The 15,355-nt window shown below is 50.9% G+C and overlaps 1 protein-coding gene across 3 annotated transcripts in view; it reads right to left on the bottom strand.

Annotated features, from left to right (window-relative positions):
- The window catches only part of CREB3L1 (cAMP responsive element binding protein 3 like 1), a 43,210-nt gene extending 29,436 nt beyond the window's left edge, over positions 1 to 13,774 (bottom strand). Inside the window, exon 1 of one of the 3 annotated variants that reach the window (XM_057408786.1) lies at positions 13,551 to 13,774. In XM_057408786.1, the coding sequence (XP_057264769.1) occupies positions 13,551 to 13,658 (108 nt within the window). In that variant the 5' untranslated portion in view covers positions 13,659 to 13,774. The remainder of the gene's footprint in view (positions 1 to 13,550) is intronic. The other 2 variants (XM_057408785.1, XM_057408784.1) reach the window with 2 other exon arrangements.
- Positions 13,775 to 15,355: the final 1,581 nt, after the last annotated feature.

The following is a 15,355-nucleotide window of genomic DNA, read 5'->3' as shown; positions in this document are numbered from 1 at the left end:
AAACCAGAGTCTCTAGAGAATGGGGAAATCCTTCCTAGCCCGCAAAGGGCAGTAACACCTCTCAGACCATTCGTCACTACTGGGGCAGCCTGGATTAACACCATCCTGTTGTTAATCCTGACATCCTGGGGGGGGGAATGAAGGTGTGATGTTGGTGAACAAGGAATCAACGTCATGTGTTTCCAAAGATGAAGGTGCATGCAGGTCTGCTTGGTCAGAGGTAATGCAGTCACTTCAACCACGGGATGAAAACCAAGGCTGAAGGAGAAAGGCAGCCTGTGAAAACCCTTTCCAAATGCCTGACTCTCCAGCTGTCCCCTCTCCAAGCTGAATGTCTACATGACAAGGCCCAGCAGCCAAGTACCCTGTAGCTGGTAAAAATAAGTATAAATATGAGGAGGCCTGGGACTGTAAGCTCAAGTAAGGTCAGAAGCTTCTGGGAAGAAGAGATCCCATGTTTCTTTGAAGACAGGAAACCTTGAAAGCTCCTGTGTCTGAGATCAAGCAGGCATCTGCACCCCATCACTGGATGAGTGTCTGCAGAAACCAATGGATTTGGAAATCCATTCTCTGGGCATCCCTGGAGCAGCCCAAGGAGGCAGTGGATGGCTTCATGGGTTTTGGGGCCTGGAGGAACCACTGACGTAATCAAACATGGCTCCTTACACAGCTGAGTACAGGACCTACATTCATGCCTCCTGCTTCAATTTCGTCAGCTGCAACTGAGCTTCACAGAAAGAAATATCTCAGTTTAAAGGCTTCAGAAAAATCCACCCCTTTCTAAAATAAACCCTGTTGTAGAAGCTAACTACAGTCACCAAACATGAGTCACTGCCAAGAGGGACTCTTGAGCTTAAACTTCCAAAGTGTTTTCTCAGGCTTTTTGCTCTTAGATGAACAAGTCCGTACTATGAGACACCTTCCTGAGAACGAAACCAAGTCACTTTTTAATCTGAGGAGTGTGGCAAGGCATGGCCCCCCTCCTGGGTTATTCTGCAGGCAACAGAAACCACAACGGTCTCATTGCAGGCAGGGAGAGCTTGAGGCCTTACTGAATGATGGCAGGCTGTAGTCATGGAACTCCACATTAACAGCAGATTCAAAGATTAAATTATCTTTCTCTGTAATTGTCAGATTTTAACCTAATCAAATCATAGGTGGAAGTGAGTGATTCCTGTGGCAAAAGCTACAGCCCTGCCATGATGGCCAGTGCTGCAAAACAGTAATGAAGGGTGTGAGCTTAGAAAATCAAGATAAAATCTGTAGCGTTTTGGCTTCTGGGTGTCCTTTCTTACATGGCCTTACTATGCAGGTATAACCCAGGATCAGAAGCAACAATAACCTCTTAGTATCCATCCTAGGTTTATGTACAACAGAAGAGGAAAAGCATCCGCGAGATCTTTCCTTTCTGTCCCTTAATCCCGGCACCAAGTGAGTTTTCTGAAGTACGGAGTTCTTGTGCACATAAAACCTTCACAAGTGGTTACGGTGTGTCTCAGAACCGATACACCCAGCCCCTGCTCCTGCCTGGATGTTCACAGCACCAGACCTTCTCATGCTACCCTCTTCCCCCATACTTCTGCTGCCTGGTTCTCCCCTGCTTCTCTCCTCCGTCGCCTTTCTCCTGTCTCCTCTCTCTGAAAGGGTGCACACATCTGGCTTGCCTTTATTGTGTGATAAATCTCACCCTGCATCTTGGGTTCATTTTCTGAAAGTTTTGAATGGTGTCTTGGAAATGCTGTTGGACAATAGGAGCTCTTTGAACCCAGGCCAGCTGGATGGGACTCCTCGCATTGCAGCTGACATGCAGGCTTTGGCGGTCTTTCTCAACTCTTTCCTCTCTTCTTCTTTCTTTATAGCATTTGAATTGCCCTCAAACTTTATTTTTGGAGTGGGCAATGCATTTCTGAATCTTTTCATCATTATATTATTATTAATTATGGTCATGGCTGTTTCTCTTTCTGCGGGCGCTCCTGGGTGGATCTCTCCTCTCTCACTTAATGTCTTGGGTAAGACTACCTTGGCCGCAACCCACTTGAGCGGTGACTCAGAATCCCTGGCCTGCTCCCAGGAGAGATGCAAGAGTTTTGCCAGTTGGTTTATAAAGAGGCCATCATTTTCCTCAGCTACTCTCGCTCAGCAGAGCCGAGCTGGGTGGAAAAGCTCAGCTGTGTGGTTCCAGTGAGTCCATCCCTGGTGGACAGGCCATCCCTGAGGTGCTATGAAAGCAGGGCCCTGCTCCTTGCGGATGCAACCAGGACAACTGCTGCACCAGGCAGGAGGATTCTCCCAGGGAGTCACTGCACGCAACTTCTCCATTCCCAAGCCCCTGAAAGATACAAAGAGAAGCAAGGCATGCGGGCAGGATGAGGCATTATGAGGGAGGGAGTACTGTTGCCTAATGGCTCATTTCACAGCTACCCACATCTCTTGAGTCAGAGAACTCTGTGTACTCTGAAGCAGGCCCCTCGGATCACTGGGTTTGAGGTTTGCTTGCAGCAGTGGTACACTGCAGAGAAATGCCATCCTCATCCTCTGGACATCTCAGACCTTTCCAGACAGTGGGAGGGTGAGAGCTGCTCTGTTTCTAAACGCAGAAGGGGACCTATGGCTCTACTGTTTGCCACTCCACACATTGAATTTATGTAGTGAAGAAGACAACTTTGCTACTGCGTGGATCTTGTAACTTAAATATATTCAAACAGCGTGCTTTTATGGAGGTGGATGTGCAAACCCTCTTCATTTCATGTGCTGGGAAGGACCCAAGAGAAAAAGAGATGGTTGGTCTTGGTGAGGCATGGCTGTCTCCCACAGACGATGGAGGGAACACAAGCCTGAATCCTTCCCTGCACTGCCTTCTGGAAACAGCACTGAGTGATGGAGGCAAGAAGATCACAGGCCTTGGCAATGGTAGTGTCAGACCATGACCTCCCCAGCTCCCCTTCCCACCTGCTTCACAGGGTAGCCGAGAGTCCTCACACTCTCCAGTGCTGGCGTTAGCAAAGGAGAAGGGCTGAGATCATCAGTTGCCTTTTACTGACATCTACCAAAAGGAGGAATAGGTCTTGGGCCAAGTAAAATTCCCCTTCCTCCTGTTCTGCTGCAAGAACAACCAGGGCAGGGAAGTGGGACCTACAACTCTGTGTTGGTGCTGAAGTTGACTGCTGAGCTGAGCTGCAGCAGCAACGCCAGGTAGAGGTGTCCCACTCTCTCCAAGCACAGCACCATGCAAACCACAGCCAGTTCCCCCTCCCTGGACAGCAGGATTTGTGCCGGCAGGGTGGCATTGCTTCTGCAGCTTGAGGAATGCAAACTGCCCGAGCTGCTCTTGAGGATCCGCCAGGAAAAGTCCACAAATAGCAACAGGAAATCAAAATGCCCGCTCCAGACATGCACCAGATACGAAATCATCCAGAGCAAGGAGAAAAACGCTGGACGATGGAGATTACATCATGCTGTGGATAAACCTGTGAGCCCGTCCAGCTGGGGCCATGCCAACAGGTCCAGATGGCGCAGGAATGCTAACTGCATAGCTACCTCTCTCTTGTCTTTGCCTTCTATTCCCTCTTTCTTTCCCTAATCTTCATCCCTCCTGGCCTCCTTCCCTCTTTCCTATCCCAGAATATAAATAAATAAATCCTCTGGCAACTCTACATAATCCAATTTCATTGAATATCACAAAGGCATCCGAGACCAGTGGATAGGGCACAGGTCTCTAACACTCACTCACAGGTACGAAGGCTGCTGGGCAACCTCACGGCACTCCATAGCTGCTGGGGTTGACACAGGAATGTGTGCCTTGATCCCACCTGGAACTTCAGCCCCCGGCTGCAAAAGAGGAGGTTGCCAAAGCTGCTCCCTTGGAGCCTGAAGCACTCAGGGAAATTAAGGAATGAGCATTGCTCCTGCTCTGCTGCCGCTCGCCGCAGCTGCTTACAGCTGCCACTGGCTGCAGTTACAAAGGGAGGCAGAAAACAGTTTTGCTCTCGCAGCTGGCAGCCTCCAGCTACCACCCTGGTACTAATTAATGACAAAGAAAGGAGTGCAGCACCCTCTGTACTGTCCTCAGCCTTGACCAGAGCATCTGGTGCTCAGCTCTCCCTCAACATGATAAAAACTGGGCTCAAAGACATGCAAGAGAAGAATGAAAGGTGTATGTGCTCTGCCGGGTGCCAGAAAGGGCTGCAGGCCTTTTACTCATTATTTGATGCTAATCCAGCTGCTGGGCTGCTGCCAACTGTATCTGACAAATCCTGAAGAGCAGCAGAAGCTTCAGAGAATGGAAAAGCAACATTTGCATCACTCTTCCCAGTGGAGGATGGTGATACTGACTTTACAACGGGTCAGGTAGACTTAGTCTGGGGAAAAAGCACCTGCAAAGAGAAGGGGGAAGTGCAAAACCGTGCACTGAGCAGCAGGAGGGACTGACACAGAACTTAAATACCCTGCTAGGGGACTGATAAAGCCATGGCATGCTGGTGCTTTCAGGTTACGACATCTGTCTCAGGTACAAACCAGGTGAGACACAGTTTGGGAGCCTCAGAACTTGGTACAGCCCTGACCATGGAGCAGTTTGGGGCAGAAATGTAATGGGGTGCTCTCAGGGAGAAGCTGGGGTTTGTGACCGGGCCAGGATGTGATTGCGCAGTGGAGGATGAGGTATGAGCACAGCCCAGTCACTGGATTTATAAAGCACAAATTGTTTGGTTTTCAGGAAGGCCCAAAGAAGTCAGACCAACAACAGTGTGGACCAAGTACTTTAAACCCTGCTGCTAACCATTCAGACTGACACAGGAAGATTACTTCAGGATTAGCCTGAAGTATCTGAGGTCAGAATCAGACACATGCAGTCCCTAGGGATAAAGAACAGGAGAGGGGTGAAGGATAGCTGGGACATCGGTGGAGGATGGACCCACCAAACTTGGTGGTGGTTTTTCAGATGTTGATATTCGAAAAGGTTCCAAATATCATGTACATCCACAAAGACAGTCAGACTTCAATATGGACCTTTCCCAGCAGATACCTAATAGTAAAACCCCACTTCAGTCTAACTCTTCATTAATCTGCTTCACCCATTGATGGCAGAGCCCCATGTCAGTAACAATAAGGGTGTGCACTATTTTATAGCAGCAAAACTGTGTCACTGCAAGTGACACCCTGAAGATCACACATGAAAGAACAGGCAGAGCTGGGACCAAAATACAGTTCTCCCATTCCCAACATCCTCCCTGCACCACTGTCCATAAGGAGAGGAAAAAAAACACACAACAAAAACAAACCCCACATCATTCAGTTGGCAATTCAATATCTGTGGCTCAACAGCACCTCATCAGCTCTCAGAGTCTGCCACATTTGCTTGGAAAGAAGAGCCAGATTTCCAGCACTCCCTGGGCAAAGAGCTCTCGGATCGAGAGACTGAAAAGCCTTTGAAAGAAACCTTCCATCAACAGCCTTTACAAATGTCAGAGCTGGTTTCCTCCTGCCTGGACTGCCTGGCTTGCAGTCCCTCCCCTGCAGCAGCACTGAGTCCAGCCAGAAGCACCTGCCCAGCTTCTTCCTTCAATTGCCATGAGTTTACCGGACCCACTTAACATCAAGCTGCTCTGACATGTAACAATTAACTATCAGTGCTCTGGACCTGCGTCCTCTTCTTCATCCCGGTCTCCCTTTTCCCTTCTGGATGGAAAAGCTCTCCTCCCATGAGAGGGAGGGCTGCAAATACTGCACTGAGGAGCAGGTTTGCAAGGTAGACCCTTGGCCAGCGGAGATGGGTTATTCTTGAGCACCCACCTGGATGTACCATGGCATAGGGAGGAGAAGCCAGTGCCCCCCCAGCACAGGGGAATTTCTTTGGGCATCAGTCTGCAGAAGCTCACCTGCAGGAGGGATGCTGACAATCCACTCTGAGTGTCCAAAACCAATGCTGCATCCAGCTCCCTCTTGTGTAACGTGCTTGGTGTCAGGCCCAAGCTGTATTTCTCCTCCAGCCTTGGCTGCCAGGTTCTTCCTAAGGGAGCCCTGACATTCCTGCTGGAGGGGAACTCCCGACACAGATCGCTGAAGCTGAACATGTTACGTTGCATCTATTCAAGGAAAAATCTGAGTTTTGAGCTTTGCTCTTGAGGTCAGCCAGGCTGCCCTAAATGAACATTTTTTCCTAATCAAGACAAAGTCACAGTGTGAAGAAGCCAAAAGCAACTTTGCTGAGGTAGTCAGGGGCGAGTTTCCTCTGGAACGGGCTGGACAGTGATCATAATGAATGACCTCACATAAGGCATCACCTTTGAGCCCTAAAGATGGTACTAATTACCCCAGCACTGGTTTAAATTACGTACTAGTTTGAGGGAGAGGAGCCATGCACATTGCTTCCATCCTGAACGAGGAATTGCTGTAATCCTAGAAAGTGAGAAGATAAAATAGGAAGAGAAAGAAAGGAGTGAAAGAGCGTGTGGGTATCTGTGGTTCCAGCCTTCACGACATGGGTCAAGGTCAGTGTCAAGTGTCACTTGGACATTGACCAGAGTAGAGCAGCTCCACATGATTTCAAAGGCAGGAAACCCATGGAGGGATGTAAGAAAATATGAGTAAAAGGAGAGATGCAAAGAAAGAGAACGCGGGTGAAGAAGTTAGAAAGGGGTGGGTGAGAGGGGAAGGCTGGAGCATTCAGGTCAGCTCAGGAGACTATGGGAAAGGAAAACCTTAAATGCTGTGACCCTACAGGAAAGCAGAAGCAAGAAAGAATCACAGAATCATAGCTGGGAATAAGTTGGATGTAAACACTGCCTGGAAGGTGTGCAGGGAGCAACTGGGTTGCAAGACACAGCCTGCCTTGCAGAATGCTACCTGCAGTCCCCTGCCACCCCAGCCATGACCTTGGCTCTTCACAACCCATCAGCTATTTCTGATCTGAGGGACGAGGCAAAGCGCGCAGGCACCAACCCAGGAAAACACCCAACAACTCACAACACAAGCCGAGATCCAGAGATAGGAAAGAGTAAGAAAAGGGCTCCATACAAGTACCCACCCTGTCCTATTGCTAGCCTGAAAACAGGGTCCTTAGCCAGGGGACACCAAGTGACATTAAAGCTGTATGCACAGAAGTCAGCTGCTACAGCAGGACAGCCATAGTGCCAGCATGGGGATGGCTGAGAAACACAGCTTTGGTTCCACCCTTGCTCTCACTTCTCATCTCATGTGGAGACACGAAGTCCCAGCAGTGCAGATGTGTGAAGGAGGATAAATAGGGTCCCCAGCAGAAAGCTGGGGTTGGTGGGATGTAGTAACCCCTGACTGGCTGGAAGTGAGGACTAATGCCCTTGCCTCCAACAAGAGCCACCTCTCCTGAGGAAGAACAATGCTGGCCGCAAGGCTGCCTGTGAAGCATGGCATCACCTTGCAGCACAGACCTGGGATTTACCTGGGAAATCTCCAAACCAGGTCAGGCTAAGAGACAGTTTTGGCCATTTCTTAGCTGAGCTGTAATGACCTGCTTCATCCTTGGTGCCCAACCCCTTCCCCTGCAACTCTGCAGCGAGGACACGCTTTTGCAAACCATCTGGTTTCCTGCAGTGGACTGTCCACAACAGAAGCACAGCACACAGGCTTCAGTGCGGTGACTCATCCCTTCCTTGAAATGCACTCAGTCAGTCAGGTACACGTCAGTCTTGAGAATCAAATATTCAAACCCAGCACAGTCCTACCTGTGGCTATGAGAAGAGGACGTGCCTTGTGGCCATCATAAAGACAGCTCCAGAGAGCTGAGCGTTTTCATTCGCTTCCTTTAACACTAAGAATTCTTTAAATTGTAAAGAAGTAATGGACTAAATGCTATCTAAATGCTACAGCCTTAAAACCTACAGGGAAATGCTGAGACAAGGCAGGAAGGAGCAAGCACAGGAGTAGACCTTTCTCAGAGGAAGAACAGGAGTACGCTGCAGAAGTGTCAGCCTGGCTACGTTCTGAACAGCGGGACTGCACCCATGGCTATGAAATCCCTATTTCCAAATTTCCCTTTAAGGGACTGCTGCAGAAAATGCTCTTCTTTCCAAATATCCCTCTCTAGCACAGACAGCTCTGTTCCAGGCTTCAACGTGACCACCACAGCACCAGATGGGACCAGCACAGTGCCGGATGGGATCACACAGTAATGGATGGGACCAGCAAAGCACGGGATGGGAGCAGTGCAGCACTAGAAGGGCTCCTGGTGGCAGCAGATACTGCGTTGATGAACCCAGCACATGTCATGGGATTCAGAAACCACCAGACACTATGCTTGGGCAAACATACTGGTACCAAGAGGAGATTCAATGGGCCAGTCTCAGAGGCTTTCTACAGTCTCATCTGTACAAATGAGACCTCAGGTTTCCTCTCCTCAGAAAGTAGTGATGGCATTGGATGGCTGCCTTATGACAGACTGCGTGGGGATCACCTGGCAGATACTGTACACGACTCCAGCATCTCCCATCTGGTGCTGGTGACATCCTCCTTCAGCAGGAGCGGACAGACGTGCTTCCACCTACTGCCAAGCCCTCCCTTTATTTACTCTGCAAGCACTTCCCCAAAGTCTTTCCTGCTTCTCCCCACCAAGATGATGGCTGTCTTTCCACTGTTTAACCCTGCTTTGGACACATGCATTCCTGCCCTCCTGCCCTGAGTTGCAACCTCTCTCCTAGCTCTGGCCTCCCAGTGCAGTTAAAGGGTTCTCCCATGTCTGCCAAGATGAGCATTTAGGCCAATGGATCCCCAGCACATGCAGGCAGCTGTCCCACAGATGAAGGTTTTGATTTAGGAAGAGTATCCCAAATGTTGATCGGTTTCTTGGCAGCTACGGGAGGACATACAAATGATCCCCAGCCTCTGTGGGGAAGTACTATCCCAGAGTTTTCCGAAGGAAGTTCAAGTCTCTCTCTGTCTTCATTACCACAGTGGAAACATGCTTTCTGGTGATAACCCTGCAGTGATGATGCTGTAGGTTCAGGGAACTTGCGTGTTCAGCTCTGGCTGCATCCGGCTGTTAGCATTTCTGCAGGTGTAAGTACTACTTTGAGACAGTAAGGAACAGCATGGATATGAAATGGAGGAACCGTGAGGTGGATCCAATAGACTTATGAAATAGGAAATCTGGGAACTATTATTTTCGGATTCATATTTTTGGCTGCACCAGGTCTCTCTGTGTCTGTGCTCCAGATCCCATGGGAAACTCTGACCGGCAAGCTCCAAGTAAAATGTAAAGAAAAAGGTCTTGCTTTACCCAGTACCTGGCTGACAGCAGGGATGTGTCACTGACCAAGTTTACCAGGCATGGGAACAGAGGCCCAAAATGCTGCATGTGTCCCCATGGGGGATTACCGTCAGTCCCAGGGATTCAGACTCCCATTATGGGAGAAGTCCCCTGTCTAGCAGCTGAAGAGATAAGAAGTGGATGACCACATCTGCCTGAGCTCTTCATCCTCCCTGTGTGTGGAGATGGTGAGAAGGAGCTTACACAGCATGAAACTCACTCAGACCAAAGGTTAGTCCAAGACATAAACACCACTTAAGTGCTATTTATGTCCCGTTGTAGGCATAAGAGGAGTAGAAGTGTTACAGGCTTCTTTCAAGAGTGATGGTCATCCATAATGAATAGCTTCTCTATCTTCAGGGGAAGCTCTCCTTATGAGTTGTTCCAGCACTGCTCACCACACACAGTCCTGCTAGTCTCCTCCTTTCTTTTGGCCAGGACAAATTAAGGGGAAGAACACAGTAGACACTAAACCCAGTTTGCACTCCAGCAGCAGCCCATAGAGACAAGTAGTTTCCCATTCTGCGGTCCCCTCATGAGCTCCAGAAGATGCTGCTTGTCACATTGCCCAGGCATACAGGATCACACAGTGAGGGAGCACATCACTGTGCATTCCCCAGGGAAGCTGGGTTAGCACTACTGAGACAGCCTAAATTGCCATTTTGCAACTTCTAACAGTGAAGACCTCAACTAGCATGTAGGCTATTTTCTTGTCTTGATGTCTCTCTTTTAGAAGGAGGTAAAGAAAATGCTTTGAAAACCATAGAGTCAAAACAGAGCTGTGTTTGTATGAACACCCAAAGTAATCTTTGAAGATGTTTTTCTTACTATGAAATACAGAAATATAGTGAAGAAACAAACTCACTGGGGTACTGGGTTAAAAAGAAACACAGCTCCTGTTTGGTTGGTTTATTCTGGCTTCATTCTGACACCAGTAAAGCACAGAGGTGAACATGACTCAAAGATAAGGCTTTTGAAGAGTTTCACATCACTGATAAGAGCTGAGAGAGAAAGTAAGAGCTCTGAGTGCAGCTGTAATAGACCATAAGTGAAGAGATGGGTGCTCACAGGAACAGAAATGCTGGACTGGGCAGGAGACAGCAGGTGAAATGGATAAGCAGGCACTGCATGGAGGGTCAGCTTCAGTTATGGTGGGTCCTTCTGGCAGAAAAAGAGAGCAAAGTTGCCTAAATTCAAGAGCAGTGTGTGGCCTCCTGAGCAAAAGCAGACTGAGGGTGCTGTTAGCAATCACTGTATGTAAGTCCTGTTAGCAGAGGTAAGTGAGGTAAAAGAATCCAACCTCCTGCTCAGAGCAAGGCCAACCCTAAAACCAGAGCCTCAGAGCTTTGTCCAGATACGTCTTGGAAACCTCCAGGACTGTGTCTGTGGGCAGCCTCATCCACTCCTAATTCTCCTTACAGTGAGAAATAGTTTCCTTACACCCAGTCTAAACCTTCCCCGTTCCAATTCATGACCACTCATCCTCCTGCCATGCACTTATGGAAAGAGCCTGGCTCCATCTCTTCAGTAACTTCCTCACCAGTGCAGGCAGCTCCTGCTCCTCCTGAGCTGCCTCTCCTCCAGCTGAGCCAGCCTCCCTCAGAAGAGAAGCTCTCAGCCCTATCTATCTCAGTGCTCACCCCTCCATGCACTCAGATTTACCAACATCTTTCTGTCCAGAGCTGAACACAGATTTGTATTTCAGTTTTACAGTTGTCAGGAAAAGAGGGATAATCCCTTCCTGCTGCCTGGCTACCACCACCCTGCTGCTGCAAGCTGCTGCCTTTGCTGCTGGGGCAGATGCACTGGCTCAGTGCAACCAGCCCAGGGGTAGGAGTCAGTATTTGTCCTTGCTGAATTCCATGAGGTTTCTGTCAAACCATTCCTCCTCCTTCCCTCTGAATGGGAGCCCCACACTTACTCAGAGTATTTGTTTCAGTGTCAAGCACACAGACCTTTTTGAGGACACATCTACAGACCTGCCTTCATTCGCCACAATTTAGATGAACAATACAAAGAACCATTTTTTAAAGACCAAGATGACTCATTAGAAGTGCTAATGTTCAGGAAAGGAGAGTAGTTTAGAGACATTGAATCTTGTCCCAAAGGAGCACAGCCTCTGCAGCGAAGGTCCATCCATCTTTTCTTTCCGCTTCCTTTCTGAACAGATTACCCTCAGACTAAGTCTCATACTGGCATTTTATGACCAAAATTCCTGGCCTGCTCCAAGAAGAAAATGCTTGAACAATATCTGGAAAAGTTTGCCCATCTTTGAAGCAAAGGCACTGGCAACTTTGTGAGCTATTGTGCACGGTGATGCCTTGCACAGTTCCATGCAAAAAGAACTTCTCAACACATCTCAAGATCCCAGGAGATCTGGGTTTAGTAAGAAAATGTAAGTGTATTCCTTCCCCCCATGTTGTCATGCAGAGGGAGAACAAAGAGGGTGATGTATTATGTTCTGGCTCCTGGATCACCAACAGATTTGGTAGGCGAGAAGCAGCTACAGAATCCTTTCCCTTTTATCATCTACAAGAAGAGAAAGCATCAGCTTGGCTTTCACACTCCAGCAGCAGTTTGTGGGGCTGGCAGTTGGGAGAAAACCCACACAAAGAATTAATAATCCTTTGTACTTATAAACTAAGCACAACGGTGCCTGAGTCACTCAACCCAGTTAACATGAAGTCAAGGGCAGGCTACTTCCAGAAGCAGCGAAAGGCCAGTTAAATGAGGCAGGACAGAGCCACCTCACGCTTCAAACACACTATCCTGGCAGGTGGCACCAGATGGCACTCTTACACAAAAGCTCCTTTTCACAGGGTCTGCTCGCAGGCAGAAGTTGTGTTGAAGCTATAAAGAGATACCACCTGTAGTCGGTTAGGGGTTCCCTGGCTTCTGAGTGCAGCCCACCTTGCACCCAGGTAAAAGGGTTGGTGCCCATATGTATGATTTTCACTTTGCTAAGGGAATAAATGGTCCTGGCATAAAGCATTTTGTATCAGCACAGCTTCATCCAAGCTGGCTGTATATGGAAGTAGGGAAAGCATAAGTCTACCAACAGGTCTCTCAGATATAGGCAGACAAGGCCTCAAGTGCCCAGTCCAGGCTGACATGCCCTTGGAAGCCTGGCAGGACACAGAGGGACTCTGCCCGTACAGCCCAACCGGAGTCAGTCCTTGAGGCATGGAGGGATCTTGGAAGTAAGGAGCTGGCAAGGTTTCTGGGAGATGGGGCTGCAGAATCTCTTTCCCAGACCCGCTGTGTCTCCACACCCCAAGTGTGGTGCACTGAACCTTGATGCAAATTCTGCATCTCCACTGTCTCCTCCACAAGGGAAGCAGCATAAAAGGCTTTAGATATCTGTTGGGTAGCAAAGCAGAAATGGGTTCATCAGATGTTTGATGGCTTCAGCCCTCCTCTCCCTGTCTCCTGCTTCTGTGTGGCCAGAGTCACTCCTAGCACTACAGTGGGATCGCTGAAGGGTTGTGACAGGGGAGTAACAAGCCATGGCTAAAACCGATGTTCAAGGCAGGCACTGTCCCACGGCTACGGCTACTCAGAGGCTGCCCGGGTTCCCCCTTCTGCCTCCGGGCTGGGTCCTGTGGGAGAGGGTTTGCAGGATTCGCAGCACAGCCTCCCACAGGGAGATCAGGCAGGGCAGCAAAAAGCCTCTCGGGGGGGGGAGAGCTGCTGGTCTGGGGACTCGCCTGACTCCTCGGAGAGGCTGGGCAGCTTCCCGAGAGGTGAACAATGCCCCTTTGGTTCCTCGGGACTGGCAACACATTTTCCTCCGAAGTCACTCTCCCCCCTCACCCTCCTCTCCAAAGTAAATCAGCCCAGCCCCAGCGCCAAGCAGGGGATGCTTCATTTCCAGACGCCGCTCTGAGGGAAAGTTAGAAGCAGACGGGAGCGGAGGCGCTGAGCCCGGAGCTCTCCCGACGGCACCGGCAGTGCCTCCGAGCAGAGCCGGGCAGGTTGTTCCCTCCCCGCTCGGGACCGCTCGCTTCGCCCCCAGCCGTCACTCATAGAATCACAGAACCAACGAGATCGGAAAAGACCTTTAAGACCATCAAGCCCAAGCAGAGCGCGTTGTAAGAGGAAAACCCCGCGGTTCCGCGGCCGGACGCCCGGGGATACCGGCTGGGTGCGGGCACCCCGCGCACCCCGCGCTCAGGGACGGGACCCCGGCGCACGCAGCCCCGGCGTGTCCCGTCCCCGCTGCGGAGGACGGGGAGGACAGGAGGGTGCCGGGCTGCCGGCGGGCCCTTACCACATTGCTGAGGAAGTCCGCCTCGCTGAAGTCGCTGAGGTCGAGGAAGCCGGTGCCGGCGGCGGGGAAGAGCCGCTCGGCGGGGAAGGGCTCCAGGATACTGTCCATGGTGCCCGCGGCTCGGCCGCCCGCCGCGCTTCGCCGGGCTCACTGCGGCCGCACGCTCCGGCCCGCGCCCCGGCGGCGCCGGTCCATGGGGCGGCGGGGCCAAGGGGCAGCGAGCCGCGCACCGGGGCCCGCAGCGCCCGGGGCAGCAGCTGTCAGCGCCCCGCTGCCGAGCGCCGGGCGGGCTGCGGCACGGCCCCGGCCGCGCACCGGGAGCCGGCGGGGCGGGACTTCCCTCGCCGACACCCCCTTAAGGCAGCGCGCCCGCCTCCCGGGCATCCTCCCGCACCGACGGCGAGCACGGGCCCGGCGCCCGCGGCTCCCGAAGGGCCCGAGGGTGGTGCCGACACCCGGCAGGGCGATGGACGGAGCAGACCCTCCCACAGCTCTGATGGGGACCCCATCCATAGGGTTGGAATAATGGAATCAGCCGGGCTGGAGAAGACCTTTAAGCTCATCCAGTCCAACCGTTCCCCAGCACTGCCAAGGGCACCACTAACCGATATCGCTGGGGCCCTCATCTACGCGGGGTGTGAACCCTTGCAAGGACGGTGACTCCACCACCGCCCCGGGCAGCCTGTTTCAATGCCTGAGCACCCTCTCTGTGAAGAAATGGTTCCTAATATCCAATCTAAACCTCCCCTGGTGCAGCTTGAGGCTGTTTCCGCTTGTCCGACTTCTTGTTACTTGGGAGAAGAGACTGAGCTCACCTCACTACAGCCTCCTTTCAAGCAGTTGTAGAGAGCAATAAGGTTCCCCCTGAGCCTTCTCTTCTCCAGACTAAGCCCCCCAGTTTCCTCAGCTGCTCCTCAGCTGCGGACTCTAACAGACGTTTCCCTCATAATCAGCCATGAGTGCAGTCCATTGAAGGCAATGCAAACATCACTCTGTGTTCAGAGTGTTGCTGCTGAGCCTTTGGAATCAAAAAGGAGAGGTATTTGTGCAGGTAAGCTTCCCTCAGGGAGCAGAACTGGAGCAGAGCAGGCTCCATGCCCAAGGGGGAGCTGCATGGATATCCCCCTGCTCTTGCTCTCCAAAGCTGGCTTGCAGGTAGGCCTGGCTGCAGCAGCCCATGTGGCTGCTCTGTCATTAAGGAGTTGGGCACCATTAAAGAGCTTCAGGAAGATTATATGGCTTCAGATAACTAGGATTATGGATCCCTGCCCTCTGTGATCCTTACTCCAACCAACACTCAGGAAAACCACTTATAATAATCCTGCTGAAGAAGCACTGAGTTTTTATTAATGTCTCTGCTTTTATGGCTCCATAGAGAACTGGAGTCCCAGCCCTGAGCAGTGGCTTTCCTGGTCACAGGAGTACAGAGAAAAAGCCCACAGGCAGCATCTCTTCTGGAATAAGCTTGGCAGAAAGTTGTCAGTGATGAGGGTCCTGGTTGAGGAATGCTGATTTAACCCGTGCTTGCACCAGACACTGGGTTTCCATCCATCCAGGATCTTCCTCCATGGGTCTCAGGACTAACAGCACAACCCAAGGTGCTCCTTGGCAACTCCGCGTGCTGCCTCCTGCACACAAAAGCCTTTATACTTGCACGCACAATGGGCTCTTTCAGTTACATTTCCTTTTACCTTATGTTTCAGTCAAGTGTAAAGAGCCTTTGGGTAAAAGGTCAGAAACATAAATTCAACCAGGATGGAGCTGTGCTGAGAAAATAATGCTGTTCCTCCTTCCTTAATGGTGAA

This window comes from Pezoporus wallicus, unplaced genomic scaffold (genome assembly GCF_028554395.1).
Source record: "Pezoporus wallicus isolate ANWC-B61680 ecotype Strahan unplaced genomic scaffold, APGP_CSIRO_Pwel_v1 contig_6382, whole genome shotgun sequence".
Lineage (NCBI taxonomy): Eukaryota > Metazoa > Chordata > Aves > Psittaciformes > Psittacidae > Pezoporus > Pezoporus wallicus.
The sequence above is the reverse complement of the archived record's forward strand: the minus strand, read 5'-3'. Positions and strand labels throughout refer to the sequence as shown.